General features: G+C 36.6%; 1 protein-coding gene across 3 annotated transcripts in view; it reads right to left on the bottom strand.

The window, feature by feature from the left end:
• The window catches only part of diaph2.L (diaphanous related formin 2 L homeolog), a 774,648-nt gene that overhangs the window by 360,458 nt on the left and 395,886 nt on the right, over nucleotides 1–18,304 (bottom strand). For all 3 annotated transcript variants that reach the window (XM_041572752.1, XM_041572751.1, XM_018229885.2), the window contains one exon: nucleotides 17,148–17,249. In XM_041572752.1, coding sequence (XP_041428686.1) covers nucleotides 17,148–17,249 — 102 coding nt within the window. The remainder of the gene's footprint in view (nucleotides 1–17,147; nucleotides 17,250–18,304) is intronic.

Raw genomic sequence — 18,304 nt, forward strand, 5'->3', positions numbered from 1 at the left:
ATGCCCAATGTGCATAGGTTTACCTAAGAATGTTACATGTATGGGCCCCAAAATGTACCTTGTGCATACTAATTTGATGGCTTGTATATACACTAATTCATGTAAAGTACGCATTCTGACAAATCCAACAAATATATCTTTCAACACCAAACTATAAAACTGCTATCCTAAACTCAGTGGGTTTTATGGCATTTCAGAAAATCACTTAAAATGTTACAATTTGCCGCATGCATCTCTTTATGTACAGTACAGAGGCAAATCACCCTAAATATGAACACCAGAGGTCTCCTGAACATGTTGATGCCCAATATACATACATTTACCAAAATATGTGTTATGTATGGACCCCGAATGAATAAGGTGCATATAAATTTTCTCGCCTGCCAAGTCAGCTTTTGTAAACAAAGCCCCCTAACTGCGTATTATATGTCCTAAGACACAAAGACCCCAGTAAACCATATATTTTTGGAAAGTACACATTCTGATGAAACCAACAAGGGTACAATTAATTTTCACACCTGCCAACTCATCTGCTGAAAACAGAGTCCCCTGAAAGACCCCCAGAGAACCATATTTTTAAAAAGTATCTGTTCTGATGAATTCAAAAAGGTGGCCATAATAGATGACCCAATAGTCATGCTGTCAAAATAAACATTTTTTAAGGTAAAACAAAACACAAAATGGTAAAATAAAAAAAAAGGAAAAAAAGTAAAGTTCTGTGACAGTGTTTAAGTATTTATATGTGTAAATATGTGTGCAAATTAAGAAAAAGCTAAATAAAAGGGAATCTACTAAAATGTGTGTGTAAAAGTGTATGAATGTAAATGTGTGTGAGGACCCTGGTGGTATAGTGGGCCGGCCAGTCCACAGTGATCCTCTTCTCCCTGGTGGCAGTTCTCCTATGGTGCACGACTTGGTGCAAAATTCAAAGGTAATTAAAGGGGCTTCAGGCTAGAAATCATTGCCAGTTGTTAGGTCTAACCTGTTTAGTTTCTGGAAAGTGATTTTGTCTATTTGCATTCAGTTTTTGATCCCTGTCTGTCTGACTCTTCTGAATTCTGACAATCCTGACCTTTGCCTGCCTGACCATTCTGTGAACTCTGCTTGCACTGACCCGGCCTGACTGACTACGATTTACCATTTAATCTGTGAGAACCTGGTGTTGCCTTCCATCCTAAACCTTGGAAACGAACATGCCCCTTTGCTCATTCAGAACACTTGCTTTGCTCCTCTCAAATTAAGACCTGGCGGCATCTGAGTAGCTGAGGGCTCCTCCCGAGGCCAAAAGGTTATGAAATTTAGAAATAGGCAGTTTTAGTAAATTTTATCTATTTTCACTATTTTTAAAAATGTATACTGCTTTACCTATTTTGAATGTAGATTTACATTTCTTTTCTCATATATCCTAGCATTCTGTATATGACACTGCCACCTATCAAGTGCAATACTGAATCCCAGATCCTTTTTGCTCCTGATCTCATTCCCACCACCTTGTGTCCCATACATCCTTCTATTAGATGGTAAGCTCCAACGAGCTGATCTCTCTTTCCTGCATCATCAGTATTTCCATGTTTGATGCATACACTCTTTCTATTGTACAGAACTACATGTTCTTGCCACATTATGTATTATTATTATTAATATCAAGAAATCAAACAGTAACAGAATTTCTCTAAAATGTACACAGTATTTCACTTTAGATACCTTTATGATCGAGTGTTGTTATTATTATCATTAACAGTGCAATCTATCTAATTTGCACAAATTCAGATAGTCTCAGTTAAATCCATCTTGTCATCACAGGTTTTTTGTCCTTGTATAGAATTAATATATATAATATAATCAAACAGTCACACAGCATTTAAAAATGTTTCAAATCATTTCATTAACATATTTATATCAAATGTGATATTTGGCTAATTTGCAGGGAAAATAGCGCTTATGTAAATGCTTTCCTAATGCTGCCACGGTAACATCATGTGTAAAAAGTATAAATCAGATCACCTACAAATTTGCATTCTGCAATAGTTTCGATTTCGCTGAAATTCATAGATATAACCTAATTTGTTGTAACTTAATGTTGCTTTTGTACTCTTTCTGCCATTGATAGCTACAGTAGTTATCAGAATGTATTGCAAATGTGAATCCAAATTAACCGATTATACGGATCTTCTTAGAGCTGTTTCGCAGCTAATTGCCAATCAAAGTGCAGATGATTTAGCTTTTCTAATTGATCTGAATCAAGGTGAAAATCAAATATCTGCTGATTTGTTTATCTGTACTGAAAACAACTCTTCCCTGGTTTGTAAAGCCGTTTAAATGATGATAATCCTAATGAAGAGGAACAGAGAAGAGGAGGTGAAAGAGAGGCAAAAAAAAAAAAAGAACGTAATTTGTGTTGGTCATTTATCCTTGTGGCTAAAGCATACTACTTCATATGTGACAACCCTATTGAACATTGTAGTTAAAGCCCTATTTAATATATTAGAGAACACTTTAAATATGTCATCAAATTACATGGAAGACTCCAAGATGCACGTTCAGTTCCATCTAGAACTATTTTCGTTATCTTGTTAATATACTAAGAGGACTGCATGACTACTGCATGGCTGCGTAGTTGCAATTGCTAATATTATTATACCTTCCCTTAGCTCTCCGATGAGACAGTGCCCTAAGCTTAGTTTAAGATGAGAGGGTATTTTCAACTCAGAATCTTTCCTACCAGATCTACATTTGGAAGCAGCACTGCTATTGAAATACAGGTATGGGAACTGTTATCAAGAAAGCTTGGGACCTGGGTTTTTTCAGATAAGGCATCTTTCTGTAATTGGATCTCCATTACATTAAATACTAAAAAATGATTTAAACATTAAACCCAATAAGATTGTTCTGCCTCCAATAAACAATAAGTATATCTTAGTTGGGATGATGTTCAAGGTACTGTTATTACTGAGAAAAAGAAAATATATATTTCTTAAATGTGAATTATTTGTTCAAAGTGGAGTCTAATGGGAGACCACTGTCGCATAAGTCAGAGCTTTCTGGATGATAGGTTTCCAGATAATGGATCCTATTATATATATATATATATATATATATATATATACTGTATATATATATATATATATATATATATATATATATATATATATATATATATATATATATATATATATATATATATATATATATATATATTATATATAATTTGAATCCACAGGACAATTTTCTACTGATATGCTACATACTAGTGTGAACATGTAAATGTAAATGCAGTTTTCCTACAGGAAATTAGCAACCTCTGTGCACACTTCTCTTCAAGATTGTCGGAAATCAGGACAATAATATTTTCACCCAAACTGAGTTTAATTGGGAATGGGTGTATGGTATGGAGAAGCCCCATCTCAAACTTCTACCTTAAGAAGGGGAGGCTCAAAGAATATTGCACTAGTACAATCACCCACAGAAAATAATCCACAATTAGTTTTGGTCAAGTCTATTATAAGTTAGAAAATGAATTAAAAGCTCTGATTGGGTATGTTATAGTTAATTGTAAGGGGCAAATTAGAATCTAGGTTCATGCTATCAGCTCCATAATGTTGTATATACTGCATTACCAAACCAAGGGGATTATCAAAATCCAAATTTTTCAGACTTTTTGGGGGAAGACCTGAAAAAATTCTATGATACGGTTATTTCAGGCTTTTTCCCCGACTTGTACGATTTTTTTAGGGTTTTTGAAAAAATCGGATCTTAAGGCTAAACCCAGTGCATCCTGACGAAGGGAGGGTTAATCCTCCCAGAAACGTTGATGCACATGTGATTACAATAAAAAATGGGGTAAGCTCCCCACCTGCAACACATACTGTATGATGTTTGTGCGATTCTCTCAAAATTTTCTACATTGTACTGACGTGTGCCGAGATCTGCACCATCCGGGCAGTGATACCATAGGAAAGGTGAGAGGTGCGGTTTATCTACATACTTAACCCAGTTGAGACCATGATAACTTCCAATTAGGAAATTAGGATAGGGACTAGTGATGGGCGAATTTGCGCCGTTTTGCTTCGCCGAAAAATTCGCGAAATTTGCGAAACGGCGAAAAATTCGCTAAACGGCGTCGGCGTCTCGTTTTTGACGCCGGCGGCCGTTTTTCGACGCCGGCGCCCGTTTTTGACGCCGGCGTCCGTTTTTTGAAAAAAAAAATTTGACGCCGGCGAATTTTTGCGGGCGTTTCGCGAATTTATTCGCTGGACGCGAATCGCGCAAATTCGCCGCGAATTCACGCCTGGCGAATAAATTCGCCCATCACTAATAGGGACCTCTCACATTGACTTACAATAAGTATACAATAAGATGGCAAATTCAGTTTCTTTTTTCCCATAAAAATTCTGATCTTATGGTAAAAAAAAGATTTTTTTTTCAGTTTTTAGCATTCAGACTTAATAAATAACCCCCCTTACTGTATATTGTATTACCCCCTTTCATATATAATCAAAGGCAGTGTACAATAACGTAACTAGAGGGGGGCGGGCCCTGGGGCGGGACGTGCAGCCGGGCCCCCCGCCCCTCTCTGTACGCCCGGAAACTAGGGATGCATCGAATCCACTATTTGGGATTCGGCCGAATCCTTGGTGAAAGATTCGGCCGAATACCGAACCGAATCCTAATTTGCATATGAAAGGACAATATGGAAAAAAAATCTTCTTTTGTGACGAAAAGTCATGTGATTTGCCTACCTACCCCTAATTTACATATGCAAATTAGGATTCTGATTCGGTTCAGCCAGGCAGAAGGATTCGGCCGAATCTGAATCCTGCTGAAAACGGCTGAATCCTGGCCGAATCCCGAACCGAATCCTGGATTCGGTGTATCCCTACCAGAAACGGCCGCAATTAGTGGCGCACGAGCTGCTGGGGGGCCCTGGCCCAATCACACTCCCTGCTCCCCCAGTAGTTACGCCACTGGCAGTGTATGTGACAATTGCCCATGTAATTGTAATAGCTGAACACAATTCAGCAGCAGTTTTATCTTCTCTGCAGCTATTTACTAGTGTGCACTGAACAGCATACAATATTTAATCAGATGTGATGCATATGAACTAGTGAAATATCCATTAGCTTCTCACTGTGCAACAAGTCACAGAAACAAAGCCCCTAAAACACAGCCACCCATGTGAACATGCCCTTGCAATCAAATTCTTTGTAGCTGACAGGCTCAGTTTGATAAGATGACTTGCAAATCACAAATGAATGAGTGTAATTACCATCAGACAACTGCTTCTCTATATTTCGCTGGGATGCAGCAATACCGTTTGCTTTTAATTTTCCTAAATGCTTGATCATTTAAATATCTACAAATATAGTCACGTTCACTCTCCTTTTTTATCCTTTCTGTTAACTTTCTAATGAAAAACGAGCAAGTTATCAATGTAAAAGGTATTGACAGAACTATGAAGGATGTATTGTTTACACTGCATGAACATTAATTGCATAGGCAGTGACATAAGAACAATGTAGTGCAAACGCTAAAAGAAACTTAATTAACACAAGTGTCACAAGTCATTGCAAATTTCAGCAGTAAATGCTTAAAAAATGTACATCGATGCACAAAATGGATGATGCACAAAGAGTGATTAGTCATTAAGGGGCAAAGGTTCAAGATGAAATTTAGCAAGTGATCTTAGCCAGAAGGAATTGAAAAAGGGATTACCGACTTGTGTGTGATGACATTATCTATGCAAGGGAAGAAAGACAGCACAGACCAGCAGAATTTAATAGAGGACTTAGAAAGAAATCCCTCTTCATTGTATCAGTAACAAAGTGGGATCTAATAGAATGGACCAAAATCTCACAGTGGTCGACAATGCATTTTTTTTAAGATATCCTGTATTTGACACCCATTGCAGCTTTGCTTGCAGAAAATATTGTAACTTTATTTTCTCAGTGTCGTGCTGTTGGTCATCATCCCCTCTTTCATTATCTCTTTCATTTCACCCATGTTTATTGAAATAGTCCCATGTCTGTAAATAACCAATCCCATGTGTGCAAATAACTAGTGATTAGGGATGGGCGGATTTTTTCAAAATGATGCCCATAGACTTGTATGGTGTTGTTCGGCAAAAAAAAAAAAGACAAGCAAAATTTCACCGCGCAACAACATTTTTTCACTGCCCATAGACCTTAATGGGCGTCGGTGATATTTCGCTGGTGGCAAATTTTTGGCGGAATGAAACGGGTCAAATTCGTCCATCCCTACTAGTGATGGGCGAATTTGTCCCGTTTTACTTCGCCGAAAAATTTCCCGTGAAACGGGAAAAAATTCCCAAGGGCAAAGTTTCGCTGCATTTTCGTGAATTTATTCGCCGGCGCCAAATCACGGGAATTCGGCATCATTATAAATAACCAATTCCTTCTTAACTCCACCCCATCCGACTGCCTCAGTCTGTCGCCTAGTACTGCCAGAATTGAATGATTTTTCCCTGCTTATTCTCAATTGACAAGTATATCTGCCTTGAAGATGAGCTCTGTATCCTTCCCTACTTTTGCGCCTACCCTTCCAGCATAACTATACTTTTCAACCAAAGAAAAATGGTTAGAAAAGGAACTTAACAGTACACAATGGGGCTCATTTATTAAAGCAGCGCAGCGCATAAGTGGACGCAAAAGGTTGTCTGCGCCATCACAAGCGTGATCGCTAATATATTTGTGTGATATTGCGCATAACACAGAGCTTTTGCGATGGTTTTGTTTATGCGCATTGCGCAAAAGATTGGGCATTTATGTCGCAAACGATGCCGTGGTTGTTAGGGGCGTGGCTGTGGGCGTGGCTACAATGCGCTTGCACTGCGGCCGTCGCAGATTTGCGTCTGTATATGTGCAAAACTGCACCCGGGCAACAGCACCACAATTTTTACGCCTGCCTCTTCGTGGCGTAATAGTAACGCTCTTCAAAATGCGCATTCCTGCCCAGCTGCGCTAGTATATTCAAGATGAACAACCCTTGTAAAGTGCATATTAACCACGCCTTCCACCCAACATGTTTATATTGACCAAGGTTCCTTTAAGGGTATCAGGTAGGCTAAACACCTTTGCAACCAAACAAATATTAGCACAGAAACAAATGCAGATGCGTCTAAGTGAACGCAATATGCGCAATATGTGACGCAACTAATTAAAGCAGCGCATTCATACATGAGCACAACTAATCCTTACCTTTGCGGTATCTTCCTGTGCGCACAATTTATTATAAGCACTGCGACAGCTGATACGCAGTTTCACACGTCGCACCTGTCTTGTGTCTACATTAGCGCACAAATCGCACTGTTAAGGTATCGTGCGCTACATTATTAAATACTCGCATGCGCTGGGCAAATGTCTGGCCACTGCGCTCTTTTTAGCGCTGCGCTGCGTTAATAAATGAGCCCCAATCTCTTTAAATTTAAACAGGCACTAAGGAAAAATAATTTTTTGTTATTCTAATATTTTGGCAATGTTTAGGCAATATTTTTTTTATATTTTTTTGTCTTATAAAGGTCCTTATACTTCTTTATTCCCACTCTTGTCATTGTCTATTCACTATTAACCATGCATTCAAGCTAACCAATCACAAGGCTTTGTTTTGACGCCTTGATTCACTGATGTAATTGTATGTGTTGAGCCTCATGTGAATTATTGTGACTTTCATCTCTAATGTTTTATAAGCACAAACTTGCTTGGACTTTATTTTCCAATTCTTATGTAAAATAATGTGTGCTTCAAATTCTCTTTCTGGTCAAAATACTTAACGAAACTCCAGAGCAGGTGTTAACGCTAAACTTTTGCTTAGGGAAAATGCGCAATGTAATATTTGCCAGCGACTGATTTTACATTGCATGCAGTGCTAAACATTAACAAAAACGCAGTTTTTAGTAATGCTTGTGACTTTTAATTACATTCTCCCTTATATGCATTCTTCTATGGATTCAGCATTTATAACTGACCAATACCCCAATGTCTGACCAAAAATATTTACAATTTGCTGTTGGCTAGAGATTCAACTTTGCATTTAAAGTATGAGTGAAGTATGTGTTGCACTTTAGTTTTTGTCTTCATCATACAATATGCTATTTTACAGTAGCACGAATATACTATATTCTATATGGGGTATCATAGTCATTTTATTAATGTATTTATTTATTTTTGAGGATGAAATCTGTTATGCGTGATTTCTTCTTTCCCTTATACAAAATCCTTTTTTGTTCACATTTATTGAGATACTGAGAGAAAGAAGAAAAAAAACCTCCTGAATTGGCCCTCAATATACTCCAGAAAAAAAAGGGGTCAACATTCCTACATCAGAAAGAATAATAAACATCATAACATTAAAAACATCAATACCCGTAACCTTGAATTTACTTATTTGCTAACGCTTTTTGTAACTGGCAGTACAACATGTATAAAGAGAGAATCCCATAGATTCACTGTTTTTACCAGTAAACAACTGTTTGACCTTCAGAAAATGTAGCATCCATTCTTCTAATCTCAGTATTTATCTAATAAATATTTATACATATATTTATGTACCTTACTTATTATGTGATTTAACACTAGTACATAAACTTTCCAGGGTGATGGTTTATCCTGTCTGTGTGCAGCAACCCCATCCAGGTCTGACCTAGAAAGAGAAGTGTAATCTCTATGCTGTTTTCATTGCACTCAGGTTCAGCCTTCATCAAGTTGGCAAACCTTGCTTGCCCCATTTGAATTCCTTGAGCTTTTTTAGTATAATGCATTGTACTGAAAAATCTTTTGATTTTTGGTATTTTCTTTACTTTTTGAAGACACCTTCAGTCAATAGAGGCACAAACTACACCAATTTCTCAATATATGTTATTCTGCTCACATAGGATGGTCAATTCTCAGCCCTCTAGGTATTATTAAAATCTAAAAAAAATCCACAGATGCACGGGATGGCTAATACCTCTTTCAAAGCAAATTCCTTTTGTGTATATGGGAGTATGCTTCAAATGTTTATAATTATGGGTTAACTACTTAATTGCCACTGAATGTAGGTTATATGGTTGCTAGCTTCATAGACCCATTGTAGTCTATGGATACACACTTTACCTAGCGTGGTGTTGGCAGAAGTTGCCACCACCAGAACTGAAAGGGTTAATGTGATGGAATCTGCATTTCAACAACCACAGTGATGAATTGTTCACAGTTGCTTTAAAATCCAACTATTTACAGGTCCTCTAAGATCAGTGGTTTTAGTAATTTAAGCAGGAATACAATAAGAAGCAGCTATATCAAGAGTCAAAGTGAAAATTTTAATTTTTGAATTCGAATTTTTAATTCAAATTTTCGATGTTTTTTATGGCCAATTTTTTTTTTAAATTGTTAAAATTTGATCATTTTTTTTCGGAGTAAAATCTTGAATAGATTTCAATTCAAATTTGATTTGGATTTTGATTGGATTTGATTGAAGTTTGCGGGTCCCATTCAACCGAGTTTCAAAAATTCAAATTTGCAATTGGCAGAATTTTAGTTCATGGGAGTTTTAAATAACTCCCATGAACTCAAAATTCGACCATGGATAAGTCTGCCCCTAAAAGTCATCTTCTTGGTTTCATTTGAGTGTCGCTTTTTTTGCTTTTGAACCCATAAACAGTACAGAGACAACTGAAAGCAAAATTGCAAAATAGCCTCTGCATAATAGAAAAATAAATGCTTTAGGGTTAATTCTCATTGGAGAGTACTCTGGCATCTGTAATAAAGTTTGGCATACCTACGGAATACAGCCCGGGGGAGGGGCAAAATGTAGAATTTGAGGAAGGTGTGGGTGTAAGTGAAAGTGTAGGGGTTTGCTCATTTTGAATGGGTGACACCTGAAACAGTGAATGGGTAGTGGTAAGAATGAATTCAATAATACCCTTGCTTATTAACAAATGTGGTAAGAATGAATTCAATAAGACCCTTGCTTTTTAATAAATATGATAAGTGCTTTATGCTGATATTGGCTGCACACCCAAGATGCAGTACCCCAAGTGAAGTTTTGAATGAATGACTTTTAAACTAAATTGTACATTGCAATTGAAGTAAATTATACATCAAGCAACATATATTTTTACATTCAAATGTATGTACTTTTTGATACAAGGACCAAAATTGGTAACTTGTTTGCCTATTTTTGCAACTTGTCTTTAATTTTCATTGTCATTCAAGTCTAACCAAGTGATATGTTCCAAATTACTTCACTTTATCTAAGTGAATGCAAGGAAGAACCAAACTAAAGGAAAAAAACAATCCCAGTTCAACAATATTTCTCAGTTTATGGTTTTAAGTTGTTTTCACTTGTTCTCTTACAACTCCCAAGCTGGACAATTACCACTTACCAATAAAGCCATCTATAAAAGTTGCTTCTTCTTAAGAGCTTACATTTTTCTGAGGTATCGCAAGATAGGCTGGGGATTCTTACCAAGCCAAGTAAGCTCACATCTCTCAGCTTATTTCAGGTATTACAAACCACCTTTGTAGGCAAGTTCCCATTGCTTAATATCAAAGTCATCTATCACAACAATCTGGTTATATTGCCATCCAAAATGAAAGTTTAGAAAAGTTCTTTGTGCTAAGGGAAAGCTGACTTATCTGCCAAGATTAACTCTTTCCAATTGTTTCTTATAACTGAAAACCTTCAAAACAAGCTGAATACTGCAGGCACTGAATTTTAGAATCCCTATGTCATAATGGTAGCTCAGAATAAGAATTTTAGAATATCCATTTAAAGAATCAAGGTTTAAGCATGTTAAAAAGTTTGTGTGGGAAAAGAAATATGATTAATGAAAACCTAATTTGGCTATAAGAGCTATATTTATATATGCTTTAAACACACTTTAAACAAATAAAGCTAAACCAAAGTCTTACTCATGTCCCATCATTCCCTCAGATTTTGCATTACGTTACAACTGGCAGTCAGAACCGCTTTTATGGCTTGTTCAACATGGATTATTTAATTTGGTGTCATATCTATGTATATTTATAAACATAGTCCCAATGGAGAAGTACTCACACAAACACAAAAAAATCTGAGTTTCTACCTCAAAGCAAATTTTCGGGAAAATGTAATAAAGAAGCATTAAAAAGCTGAACGGCTTAGATCGGAGTTTGTATAGCAGCCAATATTGAGATAAATTCGGACCTTGATAAATAACCCCCTAATTTTTTATCTTTTTTTAATTTGGAAAAACTCATAAAAAATTAAAAATCTTGAATTTAGAGCCAACTAATTGAAAACGCTAAACTTCTACAGCTTTTATAAGGCAAAATATTCATTTCAATTTTTTTTTTGCTTGAAAAACCTCTAATGCAAAAATCCCATCATATCTTTTGTCATAAAAAAAACTTGCTTTGCATTCAAAACACAATCTTGATTATTTATAAATCTGCCCGTTAATTACGATTCGGATACATTTCTTGCACATGTTCCTAGTTATAAACCATAATCTTATTCTGCTGTCTACAGTTCTTCTTGTCTCCCTTCTTTGTCCCATTTAAACTTCGTTAATTGTATTTTTCTTATAGTATTTCTTAAAAATATTGATTTCTTATTACCTTAGCAATTGAGCAAGTTATCTGGCATGTGGCATACTATGCATCAAAGAAAATAAATTTAATACACAAAACCTATGAATATTTTGTAAATTATATCCTTATAAACGGTGAGTTCTGATGTCATTTCTGTCACATGACTCACTGAAACGTATGTATTATAATAAATAAAGTACCCCCAGTTGCAAAATATGAGGATATTATAAGTTACTTCGGAGTTCCATGACATGTATAAAAACACTCGGTCTTCAGCCTCGTGTTTTTATATGGTCATGAAACTCCTCAGTAACTTATAATATCCTTATATTTTACAAGAGGGGGTACTTTATTCACTATATAATGTACAAGGTAAATATAGATTCTTGTCTGTACACTATGGATCTTACTGTTCATTATATATTTTGGGAATAATTATTGTTCTTTCTACCTGATGTAAACTGCATAATTTATGTCATGGATAAAAATGCATAATTGGCCGAAATATATTTTTGAAAAAATGTATTTTGTGATTCTTACCATCTTTAACAATTTTGCTATTGCCCAATACACAAATCAGCACAAAGATTCATACATGTGGCAAAATACATAGTAACATAGTAACATAGTAAGTAAGGTTGAAAAAAGACACATGTCCATCGAGTTAAATCTTTTTTTTTTGTTTTGTTTATTAACTACCTATCTGCCAGTTGATCCAGAGGAAGGCAAAAAACCCATCTGAAGCCTCTCCAATTTGCCTTAGAGGGGGAAAAATTCCTTCCTGACTCCAAAATGGCAATCGGACTAGTCCCTGGATCAACTTGGACTATGAGCTATTTCCCATAACCCTGTATTCCCTTACTTGCTAAAAAGCCATTCAACCCCTTCTTAAAGCTATCTAATGTATCAGCCTGTACAACTGATTCAGGGAGAGAATTCCACATCTTCACAGCTCTCACTGTAAAAAACCCCTTCCGAATATTTAGGCGGAACCTCTTTTCTTCTAATCGGAATGGGTGACCTCGTGTCAGCTGGAAAGACCTACTGGTAAATAAAGCATTAGAGAGATTATTATATGATCCCCTTATATATTTATACATAGTTATCATATCACCCCTTAAGCGCCTCTTCTCCAGCGTGAACATCCCCAATTTGGCCAGTCTTTCCTCATAGCTAAGATTTTCAATACCTTTTACCAGCTTAGTTGCCCTTCTCTGTACCCTCTCTAATACAATAATGTCATGTTTGAGTGATGGAGACCAAAACTGTACGGTATATTCTAGATGGGGCCTTACAAGTGCTCTATACAGTGGAAGAATGACCCCCTCCTCCCGTGACTCTATGCCCCTTTTAATACAGCTCAAGACCTTATTTGCCCTTGATGCTGCTGACTGGCATTGCTTGCTACAGCCAAGTTTATCATCTACAAGGACTCCAAGGTCCTTTTCCATAATGGATTTGCCTAGTGCAGTCCCATTAAGGGTATAAGTGGCTTGGATATTTTTACATCCCAGGTGCATGACTTTACATTTATCAACATTGAATCTCATTTGCCACTTAACTGCCCAGATTGCCAGTTTGTCAAGTTCCTGTTGCAAGGATGCCACATCCTGGATGGAATTAATTGGGCTGGATAATTTTGTGTCATCTGCAAACACTGATACATTACTTACAACACCCTCCCCTAAGTCATTAATGAACAAGTTAAATAAAAGTGGACCCAATACTGAGCCCTGGGGGACCCCACTAAGAACCTTACTCCAAGTAGAGAATGTCCCATTAACAACCACCCTCTTTACCCGATCATGTAGCCAGTTTCCTATCCATGTGCAAACGACTTCATTAAGCCAAACAGACCTTAGTTTAGAAAGCAGTCGTTTGTGGGGCACAGTATCAAACGCTTTGGCAAAATCCAAATAGATCAAATTCGTCTGACATGACCTATCCTTCATAAAGCCATGCTGATTGTTGCTCATAATGCCATTCATTAGGACAAAATTTTGAATGTGATCCCTTAACAAGCCTTCAAATAATTTGCCCACCACAGATGTCAAGCTTACTGGCCTATAATTGCCAGGCTGAGATCGTAATCCCTTTTTAAATATTGGAATAACATCAGCTTTTCTCCAATCCATAGGCACCATACCAGATGACAGTGAATCTGAGAAAATCAGAAATAAGGGCTGGTCTAAAACTGAACTAAGCTCTCTTAGAACCCGGGGGTGTATGCCATCAGGCCCTGGAGCCTTGTTTACATTAATTTGTATTAAAGCTTTTTGAATCATATCCTGAGTCAGCCACTGACTAGATTGAGCTGAACCATTCGTGCAGTTATTAAGTGAGCCTGTGAACCCAGACTCCTCTATTGTATACACTGAAGAAAAGAACTGATTTAACACATTTGCTTTATCTGTATCTGTTACAACCATACTGGTACCATTATTTAATGGAGCAACACTCTCAACCTGCATCTTTTTACTATTAATATATTTAAAAAACTTTTTAGGGTTAGTTTTCACCTCCACCGCAATTAACTCTTCATTTCTTTTCTTAGCCTTCCGGATTGCTGATTTACAACATTTATTACAGTGTTTATATTCATTAAATGCAGCTTCTGTCCCTACAGATTTGTAGTTTTTAAATGCCTTTCTCTTCTTTCCCATTAACATCTTTACCTCTGTATTAAGCCACACAGGATGATTCTTAGAGCTTCTACGTTTAGTCCTTAAGGGAATAAATTGAGAACAGTAATGATTTGATATCATTTTAAAGGACAACCATTTCTGTTCTGTGTTTTTAGCTGAAAACCTAATGCCCCAATCAATGCTCTGTAGGGCAGCCCTCAAGGCACTAAAATTAGCTTTGGCAAAATTCATGGTTTTTGTTGCCCCAGTATATTTTTGTTTTTTGCACCAGACATTTAAAGATATAACATTATGGTCACTATTACCCAGGGGTTCAATGACTTGCACATTTGCTATAAGTTCTGGGTCATTTGAGATCACTAAATCAAGAATAGCATTTTTTCTGGTAGGCTCCTCAACAACCTGTGCTAAAAAATTGTCGTGCAATAAGTTTATAAACTTGTTCCCATTAACTGATCTAGCAGTACCGTTGCTCCAGTCAATATCTGGGTAATTAAAATCCCCCATTATCATTACTTTACCTAAACTAGCAGCCTTTTCTATTTGCATTAGGAGCTTTGTCTCTTCCTCCTCACTTACATTAGGGGGTCTATAGCATACGCCTACAATTAATTTGCTGGATTCTTTACTATTGGTGAAGAACTCCACCCATACGACTTCTGGCCCCTCATTTTCTAACATAACCTCCTCCTTTATATGAGCTTTTAAATCCTGCCTAACATACAGACATACCCCTCCTCCTTTTCTATTGCCTCTGTCCCTCCGAAACAAAGTATAGCCACTGATATTTACTGCCCAGTCATGCGACTCATTCAGACATGTTTCGGCCACACCAATCACATCATATTTTCCTTCCATCACCAGCAGCTCCAGCTCTCCCATTTTACCAGTCAGACTTCTTGCATTTGTAAACATACATACATTTTGCTCATTTCTATGTACAATTACATGACTTAAATTACATCCATGTATCACTATCAGATTAAGCGTCAATAAAATGAAGTAATGATTTCCAATATCGGTGCAGAATCTCAGTATAAGCTAAACAACCTTCTAAAGTACAAAACTTGCTGATTATTTTTCGAGACCCAAGCAGATACTAGAGCTTTGTACAGATTGGAGATAATGAAATGTTGTCTTAAAATATATATTAATAGTTGTATATACAGTATATATAATATGGCAGTGGATGGCTGGGGGGTTTCGATACCTACAATACACATTTCAACAAATTGTACCCTGATCTACTTCTTTGGCTTTAATTGGATTATCCACTGGCAGGCCTGAAGCAATAATCTTGTAAAATTCAAGTACTGTGCACAGAATAAAGATGCCTTTGGCAGCTCCTTCAGTTACTTGCCCCCTTTGACATTCATATGTTACATTAAAGGGAATAGTGTCCATAACAAAAATAGTTTCTATATAAAACAATATTTTATAACATTGAACACAATAGATTATGAACACAAATAAATACTATGATAACACTAAAAGATATTCTGTCACTTCACACATCCTCTGGGCAACCTCATTGTGCTACTCTGGTTAACTGCCAAGATCACCCTATAACAGCAGCCATTTATGAAAAATTTACCCTGTGGGAGAATACGCATTGTAATGAATCATACAGTTAACTTTTTTTAAGGAACCCCATTTAAACATAATAAGGTCAACATATGCTGTAGTGGATGGAATGCTGTGTTTGCATCTTTATCTTAGAACTGTTCTTTGCTCTGCATAAAATAGCCACTTTCAAAATTATTTGCGTGCACCTTTCCTCTTGATTTTCCAAAAACATTGCCAGTTCCTTGTTGTTACTTTATGTAATATGGCACTGGAAGTATTTTAAAACTTGCAGTATTACAAAATGACAGCAACAGGGAAAGTTCCAAACATATATTTGTGTATAGCATATTACAACGACTCTGTGATTTATAGCTGTATGTATAGTATTTCATCTCCTGCTTATTGTGCATTTTAATTTATAGAAGCAAAACCCAGATATTTGCTTATGTAAAAACACTACACATGTATTTTAGCAAATCGAGTATTACTGTATATGTTTAAAGGGATACTGTCATGGGAAAAATGTTTTTTTCAAAATAGTTAATAGTGCTACTCCAGCAGAATTCTGCACTGAAATCCATATTCAATTTTGAAATCTGACATGGGGCTAGACATTTTGTCAATTTCCCAGCTGCCCCAAGTCATGTGACTTGTGCCTGCACTTTAGGAGAGAAATGCTTTCTGGCAGGCTGCTGTTTTTCCTTCTCAATATAACTGAATGTGTCTCAGTGGGACATGGGTTTTTACTATTGAGTGCTGTTCTTAGATCTACCAGGCAGCTGTTATCTTGTGTTAGGGAGCTGTTATCTGGCTACCTTCCCATTGTTCTTTTGTTTGGCTGCTGGGGGGCAAAAGGGAGGGGGGTGATATCACTCCAACTTGCAGTACAGCAGTAAAGAGTGATTGAAGTTTATCAAGTCACATGACTTGGGGCAGCTGGGAAATTGACAAAATGTCTAGCCCCATGTCAGATTTCAAAATTGAATATAAAAAAATCTGTTTGCTCTTTTGAGAAATGGATTTCAGTGCAGCACTATTAACGGATTCATTTTGAAAAAAATGTTTTTTCCCCTTTAATATTGTGGCATATTTTATGTGCTGCTCTCTGCTCTATATGCATGAAGCATTCACAATCTAAGCTGAATAAACAATTTTTGTTTTTCTCTTCCAGAATGATCCCCTTGGTTTTTCTGAATCACCCTAGTCTCTTATAAATAATATTACCAAAGGCACTGGGCCAATTTTCACACACGGCTGTGTAAGTAGTTACTATAATGGAAAAATCAATACGCAATTGAAATGCCTTTCTTTTTATTATGTCTGACAGATGACAAATCCCAGCTGAATTATTGGTCTGTTTTTCGGAACATACCACAACTCCAAATTGCTCTGGCTCGCATAAGTCTTCGTACTCGCTCTTCAGCTGCGACAAGGAGCTAAGTTGCTTTTGCTCTGGGAGATTCTTTATGAGATTCTGAAACAAAAAATTGAATGAATTGAATGAACCCCTAAATATATAGATATATACTATATATGAAGGTGAGAGAGGGAGAAACAGTGAAAACTGACAGAGATAAAGATAACATAAATATCCATTTCAATTACTGCACTGGCATAATTTATCAAATAAAGTCCCAGTGTATAACATTTGCCTTCAGCTCATTTGCTAATAAACAGTAAGTGCCCTAATCAATATCAAACTTTTTCTGCTCAGCATATCGGTACCTGGACAAGCCAAATAAGATGTCTAGTTAAAAATGAGACAAATCGGATTTCTCTCTAATGTAGAATGGGAATAGTTGCACTTTTCTTTGCAAAACGTTGTAGTACAATCTGTTACACAAAATGATGGATGCCTCTGAATCTATATGACTTTGTCTATTACTCCTGAAAAATTGGGGAAAAATCTAATAAAAACTGAGTTAGGGAAGTATTTTTTTTTTCGGTTCCTACAGCATGTTTTTCCATCTTTAGTGTGTGAGATTAGGAACGTAGCACAGATTGTGCTAAAAGCTGAAATGCTCAAGGTTGTGGGTGAAGTGTTAGAGCAAAAAGGATGCGCTATGGTCTAGTGTGAGTTCTTTTATGTTCAGGACATAAATATTTAAGAAAAATTACAAAGAGCTTTTCCAGAATGCTGACTGGAAGCAGGGTCTGTTTGTAGTATTACAGTTCTGATTTCACAGAGCAATAGCATCGTTGAGTTTTACAATAGCCTTACAAGCTCCAAAACGGGACGTTGTTTCTACCATTAACAAAAACATTTATGTAGCTAGGTGTGTTGAGGGCAATGGTTCCATCTTTTTTATTTCCACTTGAAAATGGTTGATAAGGCCACGAACTGATAAAAGGTTGATCAGGAAGGTTCCTTGCGGATCTTGGAAAATACTACTCTAGGAAGGGGTTGGGGGAAATCAAACATCGATAAAAATATGAAAACGTTACCTAGATTGTTGGAATTTCTATTGATATAAGGGGGTCACAAGAGCACTAAAGGGTGCAAGAGCATGCACTTCCTAAGCACTATTG

This window comes from Xenopus laevis, chromosome 8L, assembly GCF_017654675.1.
Source record: "Xenopus laevis strain J_2021 chromosome 8L, Xenopus_laevis_v10.1, whole genome shotgun sequence".
NCBI lineage: Eukaryota > Metazoa > Chordata > Amphibia > Anura > Pipidae > Xenopus > Xenopus laevis.